General features: G+C 54.5%; 10 protein-coding genes across 10 annotated transcripts; 1 reads left to right on the top strand and 9 right to left on the bottom strand.

Annotated features, from left to right (window-relative positions):
• Positions 1 to 456: 456 nt before the first annotated feature.
• On the bottom strand, positions 457 to 1,222 carry GLRG_04726 (uncharacterized protein; the record flags this gene model as incomplete). The annotated part of the gene is made up of 2 exons (XM_008095411.1): positions 457 to 684; positions 818 to 1,222. The coding sequence occupies 2 exons, from the start codon at positions 1,220 to 1,222 to the stop codon at positions 457 to 459; spliced, it is 633 nt and encodes a 210-aa protein (XP_008093602.1).
• Positions 1,223 to 1,698: 476 nt separating this feature from the next.
• GLRG_04725 (kinesin light chain) lies at positions 1,699 to 3,793 on the bottom strand (the record flags this gene model as incomplete). Its single annotated transcript, XM_008095410.1, has 3 exons — positions 1,699 to 2,761; positions 2,822 to 3,726; positions 3,791 to 3,793. 3 exons carry the CDS (start codon positions 3,791 to 3,793, stop codon positions 1,699 to 1,701), a joined length of 1,971 nt encoding a protein of 656 aa, XP_008093601.1.
• Positions 3,794 to 4,472: 679 nt separating this feature from the next.
• GLRG_04724 (uncharacterized protein) lies at positions 4,473 to 5,513 on the bottom strand (the record flags this gene model as incomplete). The annotated part of the gene is made up of 1 exon (XM_008095409.1): positions 4,473 to 5,513. The coding sequence occupies one exon, from the start codon at positions 5,511 to 5,513 to the stop codon at positions 4,473 to 4,475; it is 1,041 nt and encodes a 346-aa protein (XP_008093600.1).
• Positions 5,514 to 7,156: 1,643 nt separating this feature from the next.
• Positions 7,157 to 8,710, bottom strand: GLRG_04723 (uncharacterized protein; the record flags this gene model as incomplete). Its single annotated transcript, XM_008095408.1, has 2 exons — positions 7,157 to 8,099; positions 8,148 to 8,710. The coding sequence occupies 2 exons, from the start codon at positions 8,708 to 8,710 to the stop codon at positions 7,157 to 7,159; spliced, it is 1,506 nt and encodes a 501-aa protein (XP_008093599.1).
• Positions 8,711 to 10,925: 2,215 nt separating this feature from the next.
• GLRG_04722 (uncharacterized protein) lies at positions 10,926 to 11,865 on the bottom strand (the record flags this gene model as incomplete). Its single annotated transcript, XM_008095407.1, has 6 exons — positions 10,926 to 10,993; positions 11,053 to 11,062; positions 11,223 to 11,413; positions 11,465 to 11,472; positions 11,582 to 11,761; positions 11,810 to 11,865. The coding sequence occupies 6 exons, from the start codon at positions 11,863 to 11,865 to the stop codon at positions 10,926 to 10,928; spliced, it is 513 nt and encodes a 170-aa protein (XP_008093598.1).
• A 96-nt stretch (positions 11,866 to 11,961) lies between these two features.
• On the bottom strand, positions 11,962 to 12,300 carry GLRG_04721 (uncharacterized protein; the record flags this gene model as incomplete). The annotated part of the gene is made up of 1 exon (XM_008095406.1): positions 11,962 to 12,300. The coding sequence occupies one exon, from the start codon at positions 12,298 to 12,300 to the stop codon at positions 11,962 to 11,964; it is 339 nt and encodes a 112-aa protein (XP_008093597.1).
• Positions 12,301 to 12,404: 104 nt separating this feature from the next.
• On the bottom strand, positions 12,405 to 13,178 carry GLRG_04720 (uncharacterized protein; the record flags this gene model as incomplete). The annotated part of the gene is made up of 4 exons (XM_008095405.1): positions 12,405 to 12,443; positions 12,638 to 12,865; positions 12,925 to 13,006; positions 13,153 to 13,178. The coding sequence occupies 4 exons, from the start codon at positions 13,176 to 13,178 to the stop codon at positions 12,405 to 12,407; spliced, it is 375 nt and encodes a 124-aa protein (XP_008093596.1).
• Positions 13,179 to 14,259: 1,081 nt separating this feature from the next.
• Positions 14,260 to 16,462, bottom strand: GLRG_04719 (major facilitator superfamily transporter; the record flags this gene model as incomplete). Its single annotated transcript, XM_008095404.1, has 7 exons — positions 14,260 to 14,603; positions 14,679 to 15,049; positions 15,105 to 15,464; positions 15,539 to 15,745; positions 15,827 to 15,950; positions 16,026 to 16,159; positions 16,242 to 16,462. 7 exons carry the CDS (start codon positions 16,460 to 16,462, stop codon positions 14,260 to 14,262), a joined length of 1,761 nt encoding a protein of 586 aa, XP_008093595.1.
• A 1,603-nt stretch (positions 16,463 to 18,065) lies between these two features.
• GLRG_04718 (uncharacterized protein) lies at positions 18,066 to 20,999 on the bottom strand (the record flags this gene model as incomplete). The annotated part of the gene is made up of 3 exons (XM_008095403.1): positions 18,066 to 18,199; positions 18,255 to 20,462; positions 20,516 to 20,999. The coding sequence occupies 3 exons, from the start codon at positions 20,997 to 20,999 to the stop codon at positions 18,066 to 18,068; spliced, it is 2,826 nt and encodes a 941-aa protein (XP_008093594.1).
• Positions 21,000 to 26,781: 5,782 nt separating this feature from the next.
• GLRG_04717 (assembly factor cbp-4) lies at positions 26,782 to 27,271 on the top strand (the record flags this gene model as incomplete). Its single annotated transcript, XM_008095402.1, has 3 exons — positions 26,782 to 26,831; positions 26,898 to 27,082; positions 27,135 to 27,271. 3 exons carry the CDS (start codon positions 26,782 to 26,784, stop codon positions 27,269 to 27,271), a joined length of 372 nt encoding a protein of 123 aa, XP_008093593.1.
• Positions 27,272 to 27,946: the final 675 nt, after the last annotated feature.

Genomic DNA, 27,946 nt, shown 5'->3' with positions numbered 1-27,946 from the left:
AGCAGATCATCCGCGGAGCCTCCCTCTCGCGGTGGGGGGTGTTCTGAACTGTGTGGGTTTGTAGTAGAGATGAAGGAAGAGAGGGTGTCTGATCAATGGTGTCCGTTGTTGGTTGGCGTGCCCCGGCCGTTTCTCGTCGAAGCAGTGACCGTCGGCCCCCCCGTACGATACCGGGCCCGGTCCGGTACTTGCCCCCCGAACCCCTTTGCTCCACTCGGATCCGGCACCGCCGGGTTTCCTATTCAGGCAACATGTTTCAAAGCCCGCCTCGCCGAGTGTTGCCGGGACACACGATGTCATTTTGGTCAAAACTAAAATTTTATGAATCTGCATAGCTAAATCCCCACAAAGTCTCTTGACGTGTCTGTATCCAATGATGTATCATTTTGGGTTTCTGACATGCTCTGAACTACCTGTGCAAGAGTGTGCTCCACCGCTATTCGATCAGCATGGCCTTCAAGGCAGTGCTCTTTTGCGAACTGCTACGATGCTATTGAGCAGCTGGGTCGCATCCTCGGTTCGTCCGGTAGCCTCGCATACGAGAGCGAGGCAGTGTTGCGAGTACTGTGGGCTATCAATGTTGAATTCTCCTAGTTCCTCATCTTGGGATTTTACGGCATGCTCTAGTGGCTCCATGGCCTTTCCGTGCTGTCCGGCTTGGAAATACACTTTTCCAAGCGATATCTGTAGCGCCAAGAGCAAGGTGCGATTTTCCGCTCGCGTGTTCCAGCAACTCTGCAGCTTCTGTCAGCTGTCCTGTCATGGAATAGAACTCCGCGAGGTTGAAATATGCCAACAGTCGATTCCTGTCGCTCACCAGGCTTTCCCACTCTTCTGTTGATGTAAGGAGCTCGACATGCTTGGCGGCTTTCTCTAGCTGGTTATCGCGCAGATATGCGGCCAAGAGTTGATTTCGGGACTCGAATAGATACGTGGCGTTACCGTCTCCCGTTTCTAAAACAGCGACGACATGCTCCCATATCTTGAATGCTTTCTCGGTTTCACCCTGGTGAAAATATGATCCCGCAAGCTCTTGCAACAACGAAAGTAGTGTTGAATCGTTTTCAGCATACTTGCTTCGCGTCACCTCTACTGCGTGTTCGAGCAGTTTAATGGCCTCTCCAACTCGGTCGCATTCAGTGTATGCATTTGCGAGTTCTATCCACAATAGGCCGCTCTCTGAAAAGGACACGTCGCCGTTCTCAACCATCTCCTCTAGCATCTTAATGGCCTGTTTTGCTTGTCCGGATATGCGATACATGCCCGCAAGCCGGTACTGATGTACGCGTTGCCTCGGGTCATTTTTCGGAAGCGTCTCTACCAACGCCTTTACGACGTGCTCCAAAAGCTCGACTGCCTTTTTGACTTGACCTTCAAATCCGTAGGCCAACGCTCAAGTTCGCTTTGCAGTTCAAGGAAGATGGTCGCGTCTGGATGCAATGTCCTACGGCTGGCTGCCACAGTATCTTCCAAGAGCCTGATCGATTCTCGGAGCCGATAATCCCTCATCAGGAACTTCGATGTCAATTTTGCTAACAGCGCTTCGTTCAATCCCCAACTTCGATCGGTGCCCCTGCACTCGAGTAGTTTCAGTGCGTGGGGTAGATATGCTCGCGACAATTCGCTTTTCTCCCGCACATGGGAGGCAAGTCTTCTCCGAATACAAATCAGTGCATATTTACGAATGCCACCCGCTAATTATTTCTTTTCGAACCAGATTCGGCTGGCGAGATGGACCAAACGGTGCATGGAGAGTAAGTTGGTTCCAGGTCGTTTATCGAGGAATGCAAAACTAGCCAAGATACCACTAGCATAGTGAAGGCCTTCTATGTTCCGTCGGGGTAGAAGATCCATTGGAATAGATGTAGGCTCATTCTGTGAGATGAACTGTAGCAGAACCATGGCCGCTTTCACGTCGTCCATTTGCTCCATTTGCCCGAAGGAAACGAGCCACGTGGTTCCCACGGCGTGACCGATGTCTTCGTCATCGTACCGCGTATGGTCTCTGTATTCACGGCTCAGCAGGCCAGCTGCTTCCTTCTCCGTGCCCCTGAGGGTTGACAAATAGTCCTCGATGGACGTTGAGATGCAGTTGTTACGGAGATATGCTGCCGCTTGGTAGATGGCAAGAGGAAGGTGTTCCAATTGGGCGAGGAGGTCCTCAACCAACCCGATAGGCCGAGTTAGTTCCTCCGGCATGACCTGGTCGAAGAATTTCCTGGCTTCGGACGTGGTCATCTTCTCCAATTCGAGAACTTCCTTGCCAGCAAGCTCAAATGCAAGCTTCCTAAACCTCGATGTGAACAAAATGCGCCCATCTTCGTTTTCCGGGAGAAAGTTGCTGATCCCGGGAGAGTTTCCTGACCGGAACATCGTCTGGCCATCGTCGGCGTTGTCCACAATGAACAGCCAGTTCCCTGAATCCCGCGAATTAAGGAACCGCTGCACGGTCTCCTTTGGATCCTCGTCCTTGGCCACTTGGATGCCTGATCTGTCGATAATGCCGCTGCATGCCTTCTCGAAAGCGCTCATGCTGTATGCCTGAACCCAGAATACTGACCATGTTGGCCGGTTCTCTTTGAACCAGAAGGCAGTCTGCAGGGCGACCTGTGTCTTGCCGATACCGCCAAGGCCAGTGATAGCAAGGCGTCGTGGCCGGTCGTCGACACAGAGCTTCGCACGGAGCTCCTCGAGGAAGATCTCTCGCCCTAAAAAGTCGCGGTTTTGCGTAAACGGTACGATGAAGTGACGAGGCCGAACACTATGCCGTGGCAGACTTTAGCAAATTTTGAGTTCATACCGGATTTCATTAATAATGTACTGGGTCATACTCTTCCTCCATCGCAATCGGTAAGTGAAAAAAAGTTCCCTCGCATAGGCCGCTGCTGCCGCCGAGGCGTAGCCGTGCCAGTCGTCATTCTTGAGCGCGTCACAGTAGTTGGAGATGCCCCGGATGACAAGGCATCGGAAATCCGTGAGGGCGCCCGCTGCCTCCATCTCGAAACAGAGCACGCCGTGCTCTTTGGCTAGCTTGTCTCTCAGACCGGCGTCTCTGAGCAGAAGCTCGCCCGATGCAATGGTACCTCGATGAACGATGATTCCACCCGTGTCTTCGTCTTCAGGCCCGCGCATATGATCCTTGGACACACCCGGGTGTTTGTATTTGGAACGCAGCATCTGATTCGAGAGAATCCGCTCGATGTTACTCGAGATGGGGCAGTCTTCTGACGCTTCCAGATCGATTTCCAGGCTCCGCGCGGCGTGGAGGAGAATGGGAGGCGGGCTGTCAATGTACCCGGTCCGCTTAAAGACGCCATCCTCTGCCTTGATTTGGCTGTAGTAGACTGCGCCGGAGTGTGCATCCTTGGACTTGCTGACAACCACGTGGCTGAGGCGTATCATGCCGGCCTCCGATCTAGTAGGCACACCCCCTCCGGTACCTACCAGCAAGCCGAATTCCAGGTTACGAAAAGTTGACTGCATGGAATTAGCTACCATGGCAGCCGTGCAGTTTCCCGGTTGATGCAAACTGGCGATTACAACGTTGTGGCCGCTGATGCTCCCCAGCCTGTAGATGGTGGGATCTGTGCACGGTTGTGGCAGGTTCTCATGAACCTCATCAAGCATAGCCAGGGCGGCTTGCATATCAACATGGAGTGGGCAGATCCAGCCGATGCGATAGTTGCCGCGGGCGAGTTTCTTTCGAGCTGTTACAGGTACAGTAGACTATTATCCGGTGAAGATCAGCTGCTGTGCTGGAAGAGACAGCAAGTTAAGTCGAGCGACTTACCATTTCGGACTATATCGTTTGAATCACCAGTGAATTCTTGAAAGAGAGTGAGTTGTTAAGTTGAGGAATCTCAGGTGGCCGACGCGGGGTTCGTCGTTGACTTCGCGCTGTCCAGGACTCTGCAACCTGATGCGGTGCCCATCTCATTCCGGGATCCTGATGACCAATGACACTGTAGTCTTTGCCGCCGTCAGCTAGTAAGATCAAATACATGGGTGTCATTGCTGTTGGAACTATTCGAGAGTTAATCCTTGCATATCAATGCTCTTCCATGCAGATAGGCGGCGCTTCCCCCGGGTCTCTGCAATAACTAGCCCCACGCCGGCTTGAGCATCGACTAGTATTGTGAGAGACGCAACACACGAGATTGAGGGCAACAATAGTGCGTATATTGGTGCCGAATGTGAAGGTGCACAAGCTAGGAAGTCTGCTAGCAAATATCTCTGGCAGAGGTGAAGTGTCATCCATCCAGAGGACATAATGAACGAGCTGGCAATGTCATGAAGCATGTTGAGGTGATAATTCACACCGCAACATATTATGATATCAGATTTACATATTATCCCTTTCAGTGACGCACCTGAATCCCCTGGGAGGATTGATGCTAGAGTCAACACATGAGAGGCCACAGACGACCACAGGAACGCGACTATTGAAAACGCTCATTATTTACCGCTAGAATTTACCATAATACTATGACCGCACCCCAAATAACTGCGGAAACCTCTACCATGATCCTGGGTAGCCTGTACGATCCTCCGGCTGCAGAATTAGACCCTCCAATTGTTGGTATCCGCGTCTCGGACTGCTCGCTTGATCGCATGCTGGGGGTCGAGGTTGAGCCAGAGTCAAAGTCGCGGTTGATACTTGCTGACGAGGTCGAAGCTGCCCGCGTAGGCCGATCCAAATCCCGCGATGTCGTCGTCCTGACAACAGACGTCGTCCTCGTCTGCTGGACGGACGTCGTGCTGCGTTCGGCTCCACCACCGCCGTCGTTACCAGCTCCGTTCCTTCGTCGACACCTCCCGTTCTCGATGCATATGTCCCCGGCGTCGCAGTAACTACCGTCGGAGCAACATACAGTGCCCGTGGGTATACACTTGAAGGGACCGCAGCCGACAGTGCCGGATGGGCAGCACCCGCCCCCCGAGAGACAGGTCTTCCCCGAGTCGCAGTACTCGCCACTGGAGCAGCAAGTTGCGCCCAGCGGCATACAGCGAGATCCACAGCTCGTCTGTCCGGTGCTACACTGCCCTGTACTGCCTCCACCGCCGCCGCTGCCGGGCTTTCTGCACTTCCTGTCTGCTGTGCATGTTTCTCCGGCATCGCAGTATCCTCCGCCAGGGCAGCATACATTGCCGGCGGGCATGCATTTGCCGTTGCAGTTGTCTTTCCCAGCTCCGCATCCCACGAGGAGGCCAGAGCAGGTTTTGCCGACTGGGCAACACCCAAGGGCGGTACAGTACTTGCCATCCTCGCAGTACCCTCCTCCAGAGCAGCAGGTGGCATCATAAGGGATACACTTGTCTTTGCCGCACGGTTTCATTGAGCGCGTTTCACATGAGCTAACGGCGGCGATGTTGATGTCGGCCCCGAACGATCCGATGCCCAAGAAGAGGGAGTTGAGCTGGGCGGCTTCGTTGGGAAGGGTCAAGTTTTCATAAGCTAGTACGGGGTGGATGACAACGCCAGCAACGGCCAGAAAGACGGGGTCAGATAGCATTTTGATATAATCCGTGGCTCAGAACATATGGCTCTGAGCTGTGGGGCTTAGGAGTAAAGAAAGACAGCAAGACTCATATGGTAAAGCTGTTATATCAGTGCATAGGTTGATATATGGCAGAAACGTCTCCCGGGGGTGAAAGAAGGGCCGAGAGTCAAAGCCTTCGGTTTTCATTAGTTTTCTAAAAGCCGTATGCAATAATACCAAGCCAACAAAAAAAGAGCATCGTCTGCTGTCGTCGGTGGTGTTGTGTGGCGTAACTCGCCCTCGCTCTACGCTGCCACTCTCGCCGCGAAAGTGAGACAGGGAGGCAACGAACGTCTCACGGCGAAACCAGACAGGAAAATCTTGTGTTCTTTCAGAAAGCTTGGGGTCATGAAGACATAATTGCACGAAACTTGGATTATGAAGCTGGAGATGAAGCCGGATTCGAGGCGTCCGCTAGTACTTTAAGCACCGCCAAGGCTCAGAGCTGAGTCTCTCGCCTCATGATCGCCGGATGCGTTCTAAATTCGAATATGAGCGTTCGGGAACATCAGCGCGTGCGCCAGCCTGAACATGGCTACGAACTCTGCAAACCTCGATAAAACTGCCTTGCAAATCGCCCTGCCAGCCACCCACCCTACAGAATGCCTTTCCAGCCGCTGTGAATGGAGAAAGTCCAAAGTCGAAAAACCATCTGCGAACGCGGCTGTGAAACTGAATATGGCCACCAAACAAAGTAATGGAGACACTTTGCATCCTTGATGCCTCTTAAAAGCCCCTGAACGGGTAAGTCGTTCATCCACATCGACGTACATATGCAACCACCAGGATCGATATCGATCAGCCGAGGTGACTGGGTAGGGAAGAATCCACTAACAGCTTGAGGCATCAACAAATACAAAAATAGGAACTTGTGTTATCAGGTTGCATTGAACGAAAGATGGTGTAGGGCAAGTTTCCGCGGTGCAAGAAGCTGGGTCTCTAGATGGCCCAAGCAACGGCCAGGCGTTCTGTTACGACGCGAATCACGCAAAGCTCGGCACATATGGGCTATTGGAACTGCACAGGGTAGACAGCCAGATATTCCTCAGAGAAAGGAAACATAAAACGGGTCTTTCGCGACTGTACGTAGACGAACCGACCAATCGTTACCTTGGCGCTCTCCGCGTACCTTGGTGGGGTTGATACCTGTTCGTGTCTGCCAACCCACGTCTAATACCCAACCAACTGCAGTCCCAACCAAAAGCAGTAAGCAACGTGGTTGGACATTCATGCAATTTCGAGAGATTGGCCAAGAGCCCTTATGCAGGCTTGCCGCCTAACCGCCCGCCTTCAGAACCAACAAGTGTTTATTGATGTAACACTGAGCAGAGCGGGCGTCACTCCGATGCCCCTGGTCTGACGTGGCATGCGGGCGTGAGAAACGCTCAGAAGTCGACGCGATAGCTCACTCTTCTTGTGGCTGCAAGATGCCTTGATGTTCAATTTGCTTGGCAGTTCTCTTAGGCCGTCACTGTCAGAACTGGATCTGTTACAATAGTGATATTCCGATACGAAGAACTATAGTCCACCCCCCGTTCCCCATAATCACGCAACGTTTAGCGAACAACGTAATCGATCATGTCTAATCACACACGCGCACAGTCACAACGACGGCATCAGTTGCTTCCTGACGGCCCGCCAGCTCCTGCGGATAAAAAAGCCTTCTTCGCTGTCGCATCGACCCCGTTGTGGGTGCTTTGCCTCCGCGAATTCTGCCTCGCCGTCCGTCTGCTCGCCTCCGCCCTGGCCTCATCGACCTGGGCCCTACTCAGCACCAGACCTTCGTGTAGCGTCTCTTGATCGTTGTTCTCTTTAAACAAGACGAAGGTGGGCCAGACGAAGGCGTCAATGTTCTCGACCGCGCCCAAGCTCGGTCCGGACGCCTCTGGTTTGGGTCGTGCGCCGTTTTTCTTGCCGCCAGGAGAAGGAGACCCTTGGGCCTTGGGCGACTGGCCGTCCATTCCCGGAAACTCCATCAGCTTCCAGGGGTCAGTGTCGAGGTCGGTTTCCAAGTCTGACACGGGGTCCACTCTGTTGGCCAACCGTTGTACGCTCTCCCAACAACGGCTTGCGTCCTGACAGATTTTGTGAAGAGCCGATGCGAATTCATTCTGCTTGCTCTCATGCAGCAGCAAAGGACCCACGCACTTGACCACATTGTTACTGGCTTTCTTTGCTCGTTCCGAAGCATGTTGTTCATGCTGGGGCGGGCATAAGTTCAAGAGGACCGAACGAAGGTGCGCCCCCTTTTCAAGCTCGGAAGTTGTTAACCCGAGGCCGTTCAGCAAGCCTGCCAGTTCATCATCGCCCAGCAGGTAGGTCGGCTGGAAGACATGTTCTCTCAGCTCAGTTGCAAGGATGGCCAAGGAAGCAGCAACTCGCATCTTCTTGGCAACAGACGAGTTCGTCAAAGGAGAATAAATGCCTCGCGTGGCGAGGTGCTTGCGCATCTCATTCCACCGGGTGGGATTACTCAGCACCTCCTCTGCAAGGTCAATTCCCATATACTTGCGCATCAGGGAGAATGAATCTTTGAATATAGCACCCAGCTGACCCCGACTGCTTCACATGTTAGAAGGACGACGCAAAGTTGTGAGGTAAACGTACGTGGCATCAGACAGCGCTGGCTCGAGCTTCACAACGAATCTGTCAAGCTTGCTCAGCCGGGCATCCCTCTCATCTAGCTCCGCTTTCAGTGTCTTCAGTTCTCCTTGAACCTTTTGCTCGCATTTCTTCGCTTCTGCAACGGCCGAATTTGTGGCTTTGAGAGCATTTTCCAGCTGGGTGGTTTTAGCCTCTCTTTTCTTGAGCTCTCCTTGCAGCTTCGAAATCCCTTCCGCATCTGCTTTAAGCTGCGTCTCTTTCTCTTTCAGCGCAGTTTCAGTCAGTTCAATCTTCTTCTTCAACTCGGCCACCGTATTGTTGGCGGCTTCGAGCTGGGAAGCCTTGGCTGCCGTCCGTCCGCGTTCCACCGCTACTTCACTCTGGAGGCCCGTCAGGGTCTGAAGATTCACATCGTACGCGGTCTTGACGTCTGTGGCCTTGTTTCTGAGTTGTTCGTTTTCCAAGACGAGCGTTTGGAACTGGCCGAAGGAAGAGTCGGTGGAAAGCGCCTGGAAAAGCTTGACGCAGCTCTCTACAAGCTGAACCGACTCCGTTCGAGAGGCCATGATATACTAACTAGGTCTCAAATCAAATATAGAAGGATATTCTCTCAGGATGGAACTATGGGAAGGATTGCATATATAAAAGGCAACACAGGATCTAGCATGAGCAGAAAATGGCGAAGCTGGCAAGGTTTGAGTCTAGTCTTGAAATGATTTATATACCCAACAGAGCTCTTACAACTGGGCCTTTTTACAATTACCTATTTCCCAGTGATGTATCACTGATCAATACATCCAGCACTGTCCCTACAGACCTTAACCCGTTGCAGGAGGTTCGTCCGATGCAGAATCATAGGCAGATATCAATCCACGTCTTGTTGCCCTGCACTTCGAGTCAAGATGAGGCTTGCTGTCCGCCATCGGGCAATCAGAACGAAGCCCGCACACTCATCACCGAGTAGTTTGTCCGTTGGCCCGCAGAATCAAGGCAGTTCTCAACCTTTAGGAAGCCATCCCGATTGGTCAAGGTCAAGAACCCGGAGATAAAACCACTACAAAGGCGTGTGGGGGTGGCGTGATACGCGGTGCGATCTGTTGGTCGCACACCTGCTGCATGCTGAAGGCAGGCTGCCAGGCGAATGCTGCCAATGGAACGCTCTTCGGGCTCGAGGACGGGTAGACGTGGCAGGTCAGGTCAACCAACCGTAAACAAATCATGCTCCAACGGCCAAAATCTTTGCTCCGCAGAGCATGCCACCAACGACAAGTAGCCCATCCGCCAGCCTGGTCTGCGACCGACGCTCACTACCGAAGAGGGAGTCCAGACCATGTCACGAAGCATTGGGTAAACATCTATCTACGATGAAAAATTCGTGGGATCGGTGGGGGGTGTTGTCAAGGGGGTCGCAGGTGAGGCGTTCCCGCTACATGCCGAGCGGCAGCATGCCAAGGAGATACCACGGCACTATACACACTTCAACAAAACAAGCGGGTGAGACTATCTACGGGGGGATCTACAGACTTTAGTACATCTCGTGGAAAGCTAAGGATGCTAATGGCTGATTAGATGTACAACTAGCTGATAGAAGGCAGGGGACAGCGGCGGTGCTGAGTTATGCAAATACGTGGACGAAGGTGTCAATTACGGCTGAGTACTCCCACAATTGACCATTCTTCCCGACCTGTACAAGCTACCTTTAAGATGTCGCAGTTTAGATATCATGGATCTCAAGTGAGTCAAGGGACAAACTAAAGTAGTAAGCGGAAAGGAAGCATGCCATACACGCACCAAGGCACATGATAATCGGCGATTTGACACAGCGGTCTTCCTTCGTTCGGTATACCAATGCAGTGCGGCCCCTATCGTCTCGCTTGTTCGTATCTGCGCCTGCTTCCAACAGTGCTTTGGTCGCTGTCGGAGAGACCATGACAGCAAGCATAAGGGGCGTCTTCCCATTGCTGCAAGTTACATCGATTGAAGAAGCACAGGCTGACAAGGACTGTGCCAGGGATTGGACGGATGCAGTGATTCGAAACTTTTGATAGCGTGGTTGACGCATCTTTCTCTTTTCGAGTTTCTTGTCGTAAATGATTATTTTTGATTCGTACTTGTCGATGGGCTCCTCGGGGTGAACCAGCCAGTGTAGAGTGGTGTAGCCTTTGGAAGAGCAGCTGGAAGGGTCAGCACCCAATTCCAAGAGCATTTGTATCAGGTCGTGTTCCCCAAACGCGGCTGCAATCTGGATAGCGGTCCGGTGGTCCCTCCACATTTGGCAATGGATGGAAGCTCCAGCTTGGACGAGCCGGCGGCAAAGGGAAGGGATAAAAAAGCTGCCCGCCTCCTAAAGTCGTTGTGCATGGTCCTTAGCAAGCGGAGAGGCCTCTATCCAGTCAGCCAGCACCTCAAACAGGTCGTCACTGACTGAAGGGCTCGCTCCCGCTTCATATATCGCAACGAACGCGGGTGGCCATGGCCTTGTCCACCCCTTTCGACGGTCCTCTCTCAATTCCTTTCCAGTCATTGTTCTATTCTGGCCGCTAGACCTATCTCGACCCCCCCAGCGGTAGAGGAAATGTTCAGGGACGTCGTGAAGCCATTCTAGATCCGTCACGGAAGACAAATCTTTGCAGAGAGTGGCGGGCGCAGCATCCGTAATACATGTCCAGATCAGAGTTGAGATGGGCACATTTACGGAGAGCATCGAGACTCGGTCATTGTCGCCCCTCTCCATCGCCCGCACTGCTTGACTAGCACTTGTCAGATTGTACTCCCCAAAAGCTATATGGAATTCGTCAATGAGGCCGTAGCCTTTTTCGGCCTGCCACCGAGGGACATTCGCACGAGGCCTATGAAGGTATATTAGCAGGGCTTTAGCCAAGGCGGCACGATTCTGGACTACACTCACAGTGGCTGGGCTAAGGGTGACGATGAGTCTTTCAGTAAAGCGTGTATCTTGCTATCCATAGAGAAAATCTTTTCCAGGCATCCATTCCTTAGGGCGTCAGTAAATCGACGAAACGTCTCATCGTACACCCAAACACTAGATAAGGGTTCCTTGGGCCACCGTAAGCTCACCCGTAAGCCCCACGGTGATTTAATCTCAGTGATCTTTTCAGCGACCAGGAAAAACCAAGCCCAGAATGATGGCTTGCTGACGTCTATAATGGCAGCGTAACGAGCGTCACCAAGGGCCTCCATAGCGGACTCGCCTCCGAGAATGACATGCTCATGCCAGTTGAAGGCGGCGTGGAAGAAAATTGGTCGGTCTAAGAGGAAATATTTTAGGTCATGATATATATTGTCGGAAGCATTCATACTGTCACACCTGATGTGAAAACAATCGTTAGATTTGCCCAAGACTGGATTTACTCGGCCACTCACACTTCAAGCACCCACTCTTTCGATACCGTAAACGTGAGGATGTCCAGGCATACCATAGCACAGAAATCTTGAACTCTTCGACATCAGTTGGCAACTCGAGTTCGTTGTACGAACGCGCCGGGCCGACCGCGATGGTCGTCGGCTGTGTCAGGCAGTAGACGACCTTGAACTCGTTAACAGTGAGCGTCCTTCGCACTCCGAGAATTACGCCGAACAGCCCCCAAGCATGTGCCCTGTCCAGACTGCGCTTCAGCATCTCGTCAAACTGGTCACAAAGTTACTGAGGAATGTCAGCGAGGATGATGTCGATGGTCCGCTTCCCCGCCCCTTTGTGCATCCTGTGATGCGAATCCAGCAGCTCAAATGCCATTCGAACCGCCAGGAAAGATCTCGTATGTACATTTTGGTCACAGAGCCTGGTAATCAGCAGGTCTTAGATGCTCTGGTTTAGCTGTCTCTTTTGCGCTAGCTCCTTCACCTTGAACCGAATGACCTTGCGAATGTCGGATTTGACCCGGGCGTTCTCGCTCGCTAAGTGATGGATGCTACTGGACGCTACCAAGTCAGCGTAGGGGTGATTCTCGTCTTGGTAGTGCCTGGATGATACGACAAATCTCAGTCTAGACGTAGGCTGCACTTTGTTCTGGAAAGCGTCTGCGAGGTCGGCCACAAGCTGCTTCCTGTCTGGTGCTGCACACTCGTTGGTGGCATCTAGTACGCAGAAAATGGCACGCTTCGACTGGGAGGCAATGTTAATGATTATCTGCCACATTTCTGCGGTCTGATGGCAGATCGCGTTTCCATACTACCGATGGGGTCCTCTGGCGTGTTTAACCAGCCCGCGTTCCTTCACTAACAGTTGGTAGATCAACGTGCTCAGGGCCGTGTCGTAGCTGCGAAGCCGGTCATCGTCGTCTTTAAAGAAGAAGTATGCAATCAACGGAGAATCGTCAGCCGCCTGGAGCGTGTCTATGACGGCTCTCTATTGTAGTTGATTTCCCACCACCTGCTTCTGCTGTGACGAACAATAGCTGTGGTTCCCTGGCAGTCCGAAAGGCTTTATACTCGGGGTGGCGGAAGAACCATTGGCCGGTTTCTGGTGCACACACGCTATTTCTATCCATTTGGAGGACGTAGTTGATCCCTGTTTGAAAGGCGTTGATGCAGTCTGAATCTTCGGCGGCCTCATCGCGGGCCGTGTTTTCGAGATGGATACTCTCTATGCCCTCCTCAAGGCTCTGGAACTCCTTCTTCATCTCTGAAAACCCTAGAGCCAGCTGCTCGCCCTGGCGTTCGATGACAGTTTGGACGTGAAGCAAAACATGCTGTCCAATTAACTGGGAATGCGCATCATCAGATCAGGCTTCCAAACGTAGATTACGGCGCGAAGACTTACACTGATATCTCTTAGGTTGGACTCCTCCAGCTCTTTGATGTTCTTCACCAGCGATCCGTTCCGTGCTCGGATTGAGGAGAAGCTACATGAGGTCAGAGCCGTACCCTGCATCGCATACTGGGGGCTTACAGGTAATATCACGCTACACCCTGCCCATACCAGGGCCGCATGCGGCTCAGTACTGGCAACAGCGGCTACAAAAGCGGCTCCCTTGGTCAGGATAGTCACGGTCCCTTCAGCGAGACGTTTGGCATGACTGCTAAAGGCCCCTTCCTCGGCAAGCTTTGCCTTGACGGCCGTCACCTTTGATTCAGCCGTGCGTAGGAGCTTCTCTTTCCTATCATTACCGGAGACATGTTCGAACTCTGATTTCGCATCCGGACCATCTTGGGCGAGGAGATGCTGCTGATACTTCGCAACCAGTTCTGGCTCTTCTGATTGGATGGATGCCCATGCCTCGTCTCAGACAGAAGCGATGCTTCGTGCTTCGCCCTCTGGAAGCGTCGTGGTTTGCACGTCAAGCGATCTTCTGCTCCTCGGGTTCGTCTGCTCTCTTGGCGAGACAGCGCCAGATTGAGCAGATCGACTTCGGGAGCGTAATCGTTCGGGGATGATGGCTTTCAAGCGGTCGCGCATGCCGACGTGCTCATTCGTCGTTCCAGACATGTTCACAAACAGCTGGTCGCCTACCTAGGTACGGTAGGATGAAGGAAAGTGTTTACCTGCCTTGGGTACCTGCCTAGGATGGGAAGGAGTTTAGGATGAGAAAGAGCCCTGGCGGATGTGGTTGCCTGCTGTACCCCGCAGCTTACCGCCTCGCCCTGTTTACGAAACGGGATTGGTGAAGAAGAACAAGCAGGCACTTTCTGCATTGCCAGATTCCGCCTACGATGCAGGGGTCGAGTGGATTGCGGACACTGCATAAGGAGTCACATCAAGATACAGGTACACCATGGGATGAAGCGCCCGTAATCAACAACCGAGTGTGTTGCCGCCACTAATATGTAGGTAGTATAAGAAGCCGAGAGGTCCATTCATTACTGGCAGGTACTTGCAGTTTATTGGTCTTCCTGCCGCTATGAAACGAGTCGAGCAAGCTGCATACCCATGCAGAGATCGTATCTAGGCCTGTGACGTTCAAAATTCTTTTCAATGGTTCTAGATACCGTCTCGATTTTAAAACCTTCCAATACCCTACAGGCCGGGGTTTTTATTGCTGTCAAAGTGAACATGGTCCAAGCTGGCCATGGTTCCGGTATGCACAAAGTACATTATCCAACCCCCCCCCCCCCCCCTCTCACGGTCTTGACTATCTAAGACGAACTAGTTGTGTAATTAACGAGGAGAAGTCGGATTCTGGCCGGTATTGTTTCTCCCTGCCCTCCTTGGTTGTTTCTCAAAAAGGAGGACAATTGAGAGGAGGGAGGTCAAGGAGAAGTAGAGCATGACCCTCATCTGCTGAGAATAGGCCGCGGCGAACACAATTCTCGTCTCGGACTCCTTCTCGGGGGGTAGCGCATTGATATTCTTAGAAGACGATAGAACACCCAATAGCTCTGCCAGCGTCAAGAACCTGGCGGCTTCGGACTTGATGTGCTCTATCAGCAACGCGGAGCAGACAGCAAGCCCAATGGTGCCACCCAGGACCCGGATCTGCGTCACCGCACCCATAACCACAGCTTGGATAACCCGCACAAGTCAGTCAACCCGACTACGGACTAGGGGGTCGTCAAGAGGTTTGCCTCTGCACATACCTAGATCTTTGTCCGAGACGACGATTGTTGCCATCATCAATATCGTGGTCAGATTGAAGCCGAACCCGAGACCCATTATGACTTGGTAGCCGTATTGGGCAGCCGGCACTTTCAGATCAGACGAGTCGAGAGAGCTGAATAGGCCTACCCCGATCACCTGGAGCGCTCCACCTACCATTAGGATATATAGAGGCGGGATCATTAGCCTCGTTGCTAGAAGCCCAGAAACTGCGCTGGCAACAGGGGAGAGGAGGAGCAGGGGCAGCATGCGGATACCGGCACCGATTGCTGTCATGGAGTTGACCGTCTGCAGCCTCTGCGGGATGTTGATGATTGCCGTCATGAAGGGAAACCCCGTAAGAAACCCGTTCCTGTACCAGACGGTCAGCAAGATACCTGCTGCACTTTCCTGGGGAGTGTACTTACAAGAGCAGACCCAAGACGAACCTATTCGAGCTAAGTCGCCACGGGAACATGGGCTCGCAGACGCCGTCCTTTGCCGATATCCATCTCTCCCATGCCGCGAAAGCCAGCCACATGGTCCCGGACAAGACAAAGGTGGAGATGATGGCGGCGCTGTTCCAAGGGTACTCTGTACCGCCTTGCTCGAGAGCAAAGATGATGAGGATGGATGCGGCCAAAGACAAGAACGCGCCGACAAAGTCGACACGTTTCCACGTCTGCCTCGACACCAGGGTGCGGAATGACATGGCGGATCTCCCGTAGGGAAAGCCGAAAGGCACCGAGAAGGCCACCAGCGAGGCTGCAAGGACTCCTCCGGGTCCGCTGTAGTATTGGGGGTTCACTCAATCAGCTGATCCAGAAGTCTCGGCAGGGGGGCCAGGCCTCGAGAAACTTACTTGAAGAAGAAAACCCATCGCCAAGTGGTGTTGTCTGCTATGAGGCCGCCGAGTATAGGGCCGAGAACACTGGAGATGGCAAAGACGGACGAGACGATGGCGATGTAGGTTGCATACTTGGGGGGCGGGACCATCAAAGGTACCATGACAGTAGATAGAGAGTATATGCCCGAACCTCCCATGCCCTGAAGAGCCCGAAAAATGATACTGATTGCAAACATGTCAGTCAGTTTCACGCATGATGACTTGACCGATGATCCGAGGAGGGACCGAGCAGACATGACTTACAGCGGCAGCATGGAATCGGAAGCGCCGCAGGCGAGGGAGAAAACGGCAAAGAGAGTGATGGCTGAGAGAAGCATGAGCTTGCAACCGAGGATGTCGCTTAGTTTAGAGAAGATGATGAGGAAGCCTTGGAACAATAGTTCCCGGTTAGCAAAAGCATGGCATGACATGGTGAACCTAGCTTGCAAAACGGAGCGTTTACCGGTGTAGGTCAGCAAGTACGACGTGACGATCCAGCTGGACCTATCGAAACCGTGAAGGTCGTCGACAATGGACACTAGAGAGGTGCTCACGATGGTTGTCTCGAGCGTCGACAGCAGCAGACCGACACAAAGGCTGTGTGGCACGATGAACCGGTCAGCAAATACTCGGATGGGATCGACGCGACAGGCAACCATGATTGCAGGGAGATAGTCACCCCGCAGTTAAGGCATGCAGCCTCCATCCGGTATGGTATACTTTTGGCCTCGACACGCCCGTCAGGTCGTCCAGTCTGGTGTCGGAAGGGGTTGAGGCGGCCGCTGAGATGCCGGCTGCGCCAACGGTATCGAAGTTGACCTCTTTGAACCCATCGCCGGGGCTCTCTGTGGTCTGTGTTGGTGGTTTGTCAGAGGACGAAGGGCCGCGTATTTGCGCCATCTGCGCCGAATCATGTACTGCCGGATAGAGATTACAATGCGTCAGGGTCAGATGCGCCAAGGAAGAAAGAAGAGAAAAGGAGGAATAGTTGGTTTGGCCGTTGTTGCGTGCAGAATGACGGTAATCACTGGTCGTTGACCGTCGGTGTTTAGCTATTGGAATCAACGAAATCCCCTAAGCAGTATCTGACTCATCAAAGCTGATAATATGGACAACTAACTGCTTCTAGGTATCAATCAATGGCACGAATACGAGGAGGGAGCAACAGGCAAAAGACCCCCCCTCCCCACGCACAGTACCAAACTAACGGGGGGCGACACGTCAGCTTTGAACCCCGGTGGACTGTACGTAGCTGGCGCATCTTCACCCCAAAACACATTGCAGATGCTGCCATCAGCTTGCAATGCTTGTTGGTCGTTCATTTTGCATTTTGCCAGCGTTTAGACTATTCGGGTGTATGTGGGTCACTGGTGGGTACCGGGGCACTACCTATTCCGTTCCCCGCCTGCTGTCCTGCTCCGGCAGGTGGACACACAAGGTACAGTAGGTTCATATACCTATAGGTAGAGCTTAGCTGCACGGCGGCGGGGCAGACACACGTACATACATACGCACATGCATTAATGCATGCAAATATACGGAGTATAGGCAGCTATACATGCATGCTCTGATATCCATCTACGGTGGGTAGGTGCCTACCTAATGTGGGTAGGTAGGTAAGTATCCAGTGTCCGTCCCACACAGGTACATTCGGACAGACAGGAAGGCGGACCCGTGTCCGTCCGAACTCATCGGGCGGACCGGCCCATGGAGAGAGACATTAACACGTCCGAGCCACTGCATAGCTACGGCGTCGACTCGCTCGTCGCAGTCGAGCTGCGCACCTGGTTTATGAAGGACGTCGGTGCCGACGTTGCCGTGTTCGATATCATCGGGGTTGGGGGTTTGGGGGAAGGTTCGAGCCTGAAAGAGCCGGCCGAGCTAGCGGCCACGAGAAGCTCCTTTGTGAGCGTTGTGCAAGATGAGGAAGTGAGTGGGAGGTTGAGAAAAGGCATTCCCAAGATTGGAGCTCGAGAAATATAGCAACCGATATACTAGAGAAATGTTCCTGCACAACCCAATCCAGGTTGTGGAAAGCCCCTCGTCACTTCAGATAGCAGCGGATGTATGGATGAATAATTATATATGTAGAACGCCAAATGGACTGTATAAGCATGCCACATCGCCCGCGGGCGAAGAGAAACATGAATGGCAGCATGTACCCCCGCCCTCTTCCCCATCCAGCCATCTTCAAGTCATGGTTTGTGGGGGTGGGCGAAGGATATTTAGGCCTCCCAGTCCAACAAGCGGGAAATTAAGACTGCCCCATTTCCAGAACGCCAGTGCAATCTCTTCTCCCCTACTCGAAAGCCTTTTCTTTCCTGTTTCCGAGTCCATCGTACATCTGCTGTCGTCTGATGCCATGCAAGTGACATCGGAAGGGTCACACCTTCGTCTCTTCATCCTCTGTTCGTGGTCGTCGTCGCGGTCGACACAGGAGCCCAGCCCGGACCGCTCGTGTTAAAAGTGGGATGTTGGTGATGCCTATGGCGCAAGCCGCCGTCTACATGACGGAGCACTCGCCCTCCTGCTGCTTGCCGATCTTGCTGCGAGAGATGCGCTCCCGCTGACGGGGGCCATCCTTGCCAGAGCGCTTCAGGTCCTCGAGACGCTCACGGGCCTTGGGGAAGTTCTGGGCTGCAAAAAAATGTGTCAACAAAGGCATTTCTTCAACAGGTGCCGTCGGACTTACCAGCCGCTCTCCAGTACCACCGTTTCGCGTCCTCCATGTTAGCCGGCACACCAATGCCCACCTCGGTAAAGTAACCCATCGCATACTCGGCCTTTGCCAGGCCGGCCGTGGCAGCCTTGCGGGCCCATAGATACGCCTCCGTGTCGCTCTGCTGGAGGACATTGTCGCTACCTGTAAGATACCAACCACTGAGCGCCAACTCGGCTTGATGTTCGCCCTGCTGTGCAGCGCGGGAGTACCACATGATGGACTGCCGGGGGTCGACGGGGCAGCCCATCAGACCATATTCGAACGCGCAACCCAGGCGGTACTGCGAGAACTTGTAGCCGAGGTCGGCCGCCTGCCTGAAGAGCGAAAACGCGTACGCTTCGTCCTTGATGATTGCGTCGTTGGGCGCAGCCGATTCATAAAGGAGACCCAACTCGTGCAATGCGTGGGGGTTTTCGGCGTCGGCCCGTTCCGCAGCTCTCTTGAGCCAGCCAACAGCCTCGCGGGGGTTCTTTGACTGGCCGAGAAGTCCCTTCAACAGGATCATGCCGACCTTGTACATGGCCGGAGTATCCCCCAGAGTAGCAGCTCTCTTATACCACTGAATGGCCTTCAGGGGATCCTTCCTGGTACCGCCGCCCTCTTCGTGGCCGATCTCGCAGCATACTGCCGTTCGGTAGGCCGCGGCGGCGTGGCCGAGCTTCGCAGCGGACTGGTATAGCGTGAAAGCCTCCTTGTTGTCGGGCTCGGGTCCGAACAAGCCCCGGCCAAGGCAGTCGGCGTAGAAGAACATGGCTTCGGGGTTCTGCGCGCTCGACGATAGCTTCTTGAGAATTTTGCCTGAGTCGGCGAGGAATCTCTCGCGGCTGCGAGTCCTCATCTTTGGATCGGCGAGCGCGGGGGCTAGAACATCGGCAGCCTCGACAAGTCTCTTTGCCAGCCTCAAGGCGGACTCTTGGTCGTTGGGGTTCGTCTTGACGATCTGGCGCAACCGCTCCAGTTCGTCTTGGGTGACTGGCGTGGTGATCTCTTGCATCGAGGACTTGCTCGGTTGCTGAGGCATCATCTGCTGCTGCGGTGGAGGTGCGCCGCCGGGACCGGCAGGAGGCGTCGGTCCGTTGGAGGCGCCGCTGTAGTTGCGGATCGGCGCAGGCTTGTCGCCCATGTTCACCATGGAATTGGGCATGTGGCCAGGTCTTACGGGGGCCGGGTGGGATGGCAAATTATCGGGGCCGCGAGCTGGAGGAGGGCCCTGAGGGAAGCCCGGACGTCCCATTTGCGGGTTTTGCGGCTGGCCCCATCCGTTAGGCGCGTTGTAAGCATCTTGGTAACCGTGGCTCATCGGCGGCATCGGCGGAGCATCGCCAGCCATCTCGAAGACGGCCTGCTGCGATTGCCTCAGATCCGGCTGTGATTTGGTTCGGCTCATCTCCGGCACGCGCTTAGCGCCCGGCTGGGTGTGCTCGGCGATGCCGGGTCTGATGTGCTGGTCAAAGGAGCCGCGGGGGCCATTGGGCGGCGGCGCATTGTAATCAGGAACGTCAGGCTGGCCGTAGCTCCCATTGCTATGGTTGCTCATGCGTGTAGAATGGTAGTAGGCATCATACACATCACCGAAAGATGCTCTGGCATCTCTGTATCCGTCTTGGTCCCCTTCATATTCCCCACCATATCTGCCATACTGAGGTCCCATTTGCTGGGGTTGGGGCTGCTGCTGCGGTGGCGGCGGCGGCATCTGGTTCGGATACATACGCTGCGGTGGCGGGCGGTTGCCTTGGGCTGTTGACGGTCGAGGGGGGACTCCATTGCGCGGTGGCGGTCCCCCGGGACCACCATACGGATCCATGCGTGGCGGAGGCGGGCGTCGCTGAGACCCGTCGTTCATAGGCATCGTCATGCTCCTTGGAGGGGGGCCGAAGTCGTCTCTCGGGGGTCCTGGCGGGCCATAGCCGTCGCCTCGGAAGTCGGGTCCGTATCCTGGGTCCGGGCCGCGACGAGGCTCCGGGTTACCTCGCGGTGGCGGCGCCCTACCGTCAGCGGGACCAGGAGGCCGAGGAGCCCCCCCAGAGATGTCCATTCCGGCCATCTTGTTCAATATCGCATTCTCTTCGTCAAGATCCGTCTTGCGGCCTTGCCCTGGGAATGCCGGGAAGGCGCCGCCGAAACCTTGGGGACCAGCCGGGCTCAATGGCCCGGGGTCTTTTGGTCGAGGGCGGTTGGCTAGCTATTCATCAGCATACGAGAGGCGCAAGCGGCAGCACACACACACTCACGTGCAGGATCAGAGTTTGCAGATCGTTCGTACTGAGCAGGGCGACCTCCTCGACCCATGGGAAATCCTCCTCGTCCTCCAGGCGCGCCGCGGGACGGGGGCGCGCCGCGAGCTCCATCGGCCGTTGGTGGGCGTGGTATAGGACCGCCGCCTCTTCCCATTTGAGGCTGAGGCGGTCGTCCTCCTCTCGGCGGGCCATTGGGACCAGGACCGCCACCGTAGTAGTCCTGGGGCGGGTAGCCTTGGTTCGGCGGGGGCGGCGGGCCTCTGCCGTAATTGGGATCCTGCTGGTACTGGCCGCCGTATTCTGGGCCGTAGCCTCCGTCGTCATAGTAATCGTAGCCGTACCCATCTTGCTGGTAGTTGTCGTACTGCTGGGGAGGAGGACCCCGCGGTGCAGGGCCGGGGCCGGGACCGGGACCGGGACCAGGACGAGGCGCGGGCGGACCACCGCCGTATGGGCGCTGTCCCGGATATCCTGCCATCGTCTGCTGTGCCGCGGCTACTCGTGTCGAAGCCGTGTCGGCTGGCTTGTCGATGATGACGGGAGGGGGGGCACAAGGTGCAGAATTCGTTGGGGCGTCGGTTATGGTGTTTTGTTGTGTCGTGTAGGTGTGGTGGTTCGAGTCGGAAATGGGTAGGTTGAAGGAGCTCCTAGGCGGCTCTGTGTCGCATAAGGGCACTGAAAAGAAGGAAATTAGGTGTAGCTCCACAGCTTGCCGGAAATGGACGGTCTACAACAGGCGCAGGCGCATAGCTGACGCTGTCGAGAGCCCCAGGGTCGGCGAGGGGTTGGTAGTCTTGTATGCTGGGATTCAGCGCGTTTCGTGTCAATGCTGATCGACAGTTTCGGCGGGCCAGGCTATGCGCGAGGGTGGACGATTCAGGTTGATTTTCCCCCCCTCCTTTGACGAGGAGAACAGAAACCAATACACAGCGTTTGGTTGCGAAAAGACCAAAATCAGGTGACGACGGAAAAAAAGGAGAAATAGAAAAGAAAGCTGGGCCTTGTGGTGGGCAGTGCCGAAGGGGGGGGCGAAAGACTAGGTAATCAATAGAGCGGCCGTTAAGGGGAGATCGCAGGTGTTTCCAGAACACGGCGTCTATTGGCGGCAGTGACGGTTGTCGTGTGGTAATGGTGGTGTGGATGAAGGCGATAGAGGGGGGGCTGGGCCGAGCTGGTCGGGGGCAAGTCGTCGTATGGAATGGAATGACCGAGGTTCCTGGGGTGGCCGTTGTTCGTTTGCTGCAGTGCCAAGGAGGAAGAAGAAGTATGGCCGTTGGTCTTCAAGGAGTGGAGGAGGAGGAGGAGGAGGAGGAGGAGGAGGGAGAGAGAGAGGGGGAGAGAGAGAGAGAGAGAGAGAGAGAGAGAGATAATGAAGGGCAAGGATGAGGTCTGGCTCATGCACGTGTCCACATGTAAAAGGGTGAACTGAATGGAGCAGATGAAGGGGAGTGCGTCTGCTGCTGCTGCTGCTGCTGCTGCTGCTGCTGCTGTGTATTGTCGTGTTGTGTTATGTTGTGTTGATGTGTGTGGACAGAGTATGAGTTTGGTGTACGTGGATGAGCGAGTGAATGAGTGGTGAGTATGAGTTGTGTGCGTGTGGGAATGAAAAGAGCAGGCCGGGGCAACGGGAAGGAGGCGGAGGGCGGGTGCACCTGCAGGTTTGAGTTGAATTGAATACCGGTACGTAGTATCCGTAGAAGGTACGGGATGGATGGCCGGGGGCTTGTGTGGGTGTGTGTCGCACAGCAGTGGACAAGACAGTCAGTAGGGGACTTGGGCTGACTGGGCTCTGTACATGTACCTTTACCTTGGGGGGTGCCAATGTACCTTATGTACCTTTTTGCGCCCTGCAAGGTACATGGGATACAGAGTCGTGGAGAGCAAGTCACCTGTGCCTCGAAGCCAAGGTACTTTGGCTGCCCCCCCTGGATATAGAGGAACCCAGGACGAGGACGATGAAGGGAGAACAACAATGGGCCTGGCGGTGTGTGTCTCGGTCTACCAGACCCGGCCCGTTGCAAAATAGCAACCGCTGTGGCGGGCGATGCTGCACGTAATGCATGCAGGTATGGGTACTTTGACCGAGTACGGATATGTCTCCTGGTTTGCATCTATGAAGAACTGCACACCATCAACGACTGGCTGTAATTTCTATTGACCGAATGTGACGTGTCCGTGAGTTGCTGATAATGATCGATGCGTTTGGTGAGCCGCAACTTAAGGTCGCCAGAGCCAGAGCTAGACGAAACAAGCCAAAAGATGAAATAAACAAACCAAAGAAGGATTAAAAATAAATCAGGATTGCTATGTAACCGCCGTTCAGAGTATCGTGCACTACTTACCCGACCGGCGTGGACGACAGTCCCGTGTTTGAAGCCGCCGGCAATGGCCGTGTCCCTCACCGTCCTGGACATTGTTGCTGTTCCCGAGCCACCGGTTGTCCCATTGTCCTCCTCCTCGTCTATGTTGTGTATGTCTTCGTCGATAGGGTGGTGCTATTATTACCCGGGAGCCTGTTCCGTTCATCTCGCACGCTCGTACGGGTATGTTCATGCCGAGTTGCCCAGCTGGATAACCACCGCCGGCATTTGTGTTCCCTTTTCCTCTTATTCGCTGTTTAATTTTTCCTTCCCTCACCCGTCTGATGCTACTCCTGTTACTGTCTCAGCTCTCTCATCGTGTCTCTCTCTGTTCTGACTCTCCGTTCTCTCGCAGTCGCTCTGCGTCTTCAACGACCTCAGGGGATCCCGTCGGTCATGCCATTGACGACCCGAGATTACCTTCATCCCGCAGCGTCGCTACAAACCCACGCGATACCACGCCACTCCGTCACATTGCACTGCCGCCAGCCCAAATCACGCGATATGGTACCTCACTAAGGCAAGGTACGCGCACTGCCGCCTCTAGCTCGAGAGTTACTTTGGTACCTAGTGCCCTGCGGAGGGCCCCGCCTCCATCCATCGACTACCTATACCGCCGCACATCTGTGCTTCGGACGCAGTACATACATAGTAGGCGCCGGCCGCATTGAGGAAACACCACCGCCACCGTCCCCGCCCGTAGCAATGCCCAAGTGTACTATATAAGCGCGGCTGAACAGAACTGCTTCCTGGCAAGCCAATGCTGGGTGTGCTAGGCCAAGCCTTGCCTGTGCTCTGGGGCGAGCTATAACACTCCATCGTGCGGTATACGTCCCAACATAAATTAGCTGAACAGCTTCGACAATGTCCCAAAAGAATGCTCTCCGAAAAAGGCAGAGGTTCGTCCGAGAGCTGGAACGAGGGTCCTCCCAGCGCCGCAACTTGGAACTGAGGTCATGGCTACGGGTACATGGGTTCCACGCTCCCGCGGCGCGTCCGTCTCCACCGCGAAGAGGATCACCTCTCCTGTCTCTCTCTCTCTCTCTCTCTCTCTCTCTCTCTCTCTCTCTCTCTCTCTCCCTTTATGCCAGAAATGGAAGAGACAGTGAGAATCGGGCCCAATCGACCACGATCACCTCTATGCGGGGTTCCGACTGTCCCAGATTGGCTATCTTCAGCTGGACCGATGCACCCCAAACTTTCCTCATCCGTTCAGCCCAGAGACATCTGAGCCTCTATTGGGGGACGCTCCGACCGATGGCTGCCGCCCTTCTTTGGCTTTGCTTCCCACCCACACAGACGAAAAAAACGTAGTGTAATGCCGTGCCCTTGTACTCCGTAGGCAAGGAGTAAACAAGCATCCCGCCTGTAATGGTTCTGACTCCTCCCCCCCGAACAGGTCGTTAATCCGACCTGTTAAGGCACAAGGATCGACCCCAAGGACCACGCCCAACGGTTACAGGTATTTTCACGGGCCCCTTTTGGTACTTTCACGGCCCTCTAAGCCCATCTAGGCTAGTCTCTTTTCGATTCTAGTTAGTCCCGTCGGGAATACTGTAGGTATTCCATTCCATCACCCTAACATAACCAACTAACCCAAACCCTAACCCAGACCCTAACCATCCTAACCACTAACCCTAAGCATCTTTAAAAGTATATATAAAAGATGCGTAGGGTTAGTGGTCAGGGTCTGGGTTAGGGTCTGGGTTAGTTGGTTATGTTAGGGTGATGGAATGTGTTATTTGGGTGTATTGTGGCGGTGGTGGCGGGTGGGCCGTGAAAATACCGGTAACCCGCCCAACGAGCGATGCTGCAATGCGTTCTCAATGCTCTTCCCCTTCTCCCTCCAGGGTGCAACTACTCTGTACTACATGATACGTAGAGCGCCATGTCAGGGTTCCCTCCCCCTGGTGGCAACCTTGATTGGACCCGTCAGCTCCCCCTTTCGAATGTCCGGTACCCTAGGTTCTGGTCTCGAGAGGAGGAGGGGGCTTCCAGTATGGATGACACATGCCGAAGTTGTAAGGGTCTGGAAAGGTTTACCAGTAGCCATCAGATTCCTCTTGACCCTTGGAGCAGAACGTGCATGGGAATATCATCGGATGTCAGTCCAGACGTAAGAGTCAATGAGTGTTGGTTAAACCTTGTAGAGAAGAGCCAAGACTTCTTGGAGGTGCGACCACTACTACCTAATGTGCTACCTATTGTAAGGTGCCTAGTGCACACGTCCCCATCGGCCACGCGCTATCAGGTTTCATAGCGGCCTCTGTGCGCATTTCGTCTCATCTTCCCGGCTTCCCGTCGTCTTCCACCCTGCTGCTCGGAGCGTTGCTGCTGCTTGAAATGGTTGCGGAATCCCCCCCTCCCTGGGCACCAAATGCCTGTTAACGCAGCCACCCCGAAGCACCGCCGATAGCCCTGTTCCTTCTTCTCCTCATCCTGCTCATCCTCGCGGGCGGGCCTGGCGATGATGACTCGTCGAAATGCACTCTCATCTCGAAGGCAAGTCATGAGTGTAGTTTAGTAAATACTATTTTTTTCCTCTACAGGGGGGGAGCAGAGATGGATGTCCTGGTAGCCGGATGTCTTCGCAGCCGCGTCATTCGTCAATCAGCCCTTGAACCATCCTCAGGAGGCCTCGACACTAGTACCCTATCGCATCGCGTAACGACGGTGTCATGAGGGTTCGCCTCCTGCTTGCCTCACTCCACTCCTTGCCCGATGCCCGGGGTGGAACCCCCAATGTCGAATGGGAGAGCCTTTCGGCCCGGTCGACGTACGGCCAAGGAAATGGCAGTGGATGCTCCAGTCGTCAGCCGCAAACTATCTTGCCCGCAGGGGTCAGTCCCAGGGCTTCAGACACTTCAGTTCGGTTCATGAAGCCACTCGCCGACTGGACAGGCAATCAAGCGCTGTAAGTTGTAACGGTCCCCCCCCATAGCCAAGTTTTCGGTGTTGTCATGGTAGCAGACGTCAGACACCCACCAGACATCAGACAACGGCCGTAGGTGGGGGGGCAAACAGACATAAACGGACAAAACGAAAGGGGCGACAATGCTGGGCCACGTAAAGTTGAGTGACAAGAACCAATGGCACATGCGTTGGGCTTGGCGGCAGGCTGCCCGCTTTCGTGTCCTTGTTCCCAGCAATGTCGTGTCGTGCCGCAAATCGCGGGGGCCGGCGCTCGACTTCGACTCGCCATTGGGGGCGGCACTTCAGATAGCGTTTTGCGTTCCTGCAGCTCTGGACGCTGGCGTGTCGGTTTGTTTCTTCATCTTGTCGATCCGGAGCGCCGCCTGCCGGCGAGTGATTTGACACGATACCAACCACCAAATGATTATTGTTGGACCGGACCACAGCCCCAGACTGGCTGACCACACAGGTTGCCCTACTGCGCCACGAACCTGCTCTCTCTTGCATGTACGGAGTACTCCGTACTACTGCTAGATTATGAACTGGGAGAGCATGGTGCGCTAGACTGGGAGCAGGCTCTGGTCGCGTTGCTGCATGGAGAGGGAAGGCATCTTGGTCTCCTGGTCGGTTTATGCTGTTGCTTATGTGGCTTAACATATAGATGCACTGAACTCATTTGGGTAATTGCTGGTATGTATCATGTATGCCGTGTACCAACCGAGACATCACTTGCAAAAGCACAAGCCACAATTCTCGACATGCACCAACCAGCCACATTTCTTGCTTAGGTAAGTAAGGCAGGTATTCACCGCCTGCCCAAACGGGATGGAGCTGGTGGTTGATCTCCAATCAAGCGCGTCAGGTTCGTCATCGACTGGAAGAGGATTGCCTCTTCGTCGCAAAAGCCCAAAGTCCAGACGCTAACTCTGGAGCTTTGTCGAACCACCGCACCCCGGCCGCCGCTACATTCCACGAACATCAGGCACAATGGCAAAGAAGGCTACGAACTGGAAACTGTGGGGGAAGATGATGCTCGGGTACGTCAAGAAACCTCCGCCCAAAAGAAAGCCGCTGCGAATAGCAGAACTGACGAATCCTTTTAGCGGAGGAGCCATTTGCGTTGGCGGCCCGGCCTTCACCATGTGGGTATCGCCGACGGAGGAGGAGCTGTTCAAGAGATACAACCCCGAGCTGCAGGCGAGAAGCCTGGCCAACCGCGAGAAGACGCAGGCCGAGTTTGACCAGTTTGTCACGAAGTTGAAGGAGTACTCAAAGTCGGACAAGCCGAGTGCGTTATCGCCTTTCCTGTTCGTATATTGGCTTCAGCTAACGGGTCGCAGTTTGGGTAGTACGGGACGAGGATATCGAGAGACAGAGGTTGGCGCGGGCCGAAGAGCAAAGGAGAAGGGAAGCCGAGCTGAAGGCCCAGCAAGACACGATGAGAAGAGAGTCGGGGCTTTCGAATGATCTGGACTGAAGCGCTGCCTCTTGTCCACAGACTGTACTATACGTGATGGGCTTAGGGATTGGGGATATGCCGCGGACGGCTGTACAACAACAAGAGATACCATGACAACCTCTGAACTCCACAGAGCCAACCCTCAAAGGCTCACGAATGGCGCCTTGGCGGGTCGGTCGGGCTGCATCATGAAATATGCCATGTGTTGGGAACAGAAGATCAAATCTCAAACTCGACTCTCACCAATCGACTAGCACTGCATCTCGTCCGCGGCGGGATACGTTTGTTGATCCCCTCCACAGATGGAAAGCTAAAAGTTCGCTGCCACGGTCCCCATTTATTCGGTGTGCCTTCGGTGAAGCGCCCTTCCCCCCTCCCAACCCAAGAAAAAAGCAGATACGTACCTCCCCCGGCACATACTATTTCCGCAAGCGAGGAAAGTCTTGGCACGCACAAAACCTCCATCATCAGGTTGCTCGCCCAAAGCTCAGGAAGCGGCTCAGCCTTACGATACTGAGAGCAATACGGGACGTGACGAGACGAACGAATTACGGTAAGCTGCTTCTTTTGCTCCGCCGCGCCGGGGCGCCGGACGGGAAACCCTTTGTCGGCTCGCCAGAGAAGGAGGGGGGGTCGGTCGGTGGCTGCCCGCCCGGGTTTTTCCCACCTCCAACAATTTTTGCTAATTGCCCT

Source organism: Colletotrichum graminicola (assembly GCF_000149035.1).
Source record: "Colletotrichum graminicola M1.001 genomic scaffold supercont1.15, whole genome shotgun sequence".
In the NCBI taxonomy this organism is placed as follows: domain Eukaryota; kingdom Fungi; phylum Ascomycota; class Sordariomycetes; order Glomerellales; family Glomerellaceae; genus Colletotrichum; species Colletotrichum graminicola.
Note: the sequence above shows the minus strand (reverse complement) of the source record. Positions and strands in the feature narration are given on the sequence as shown.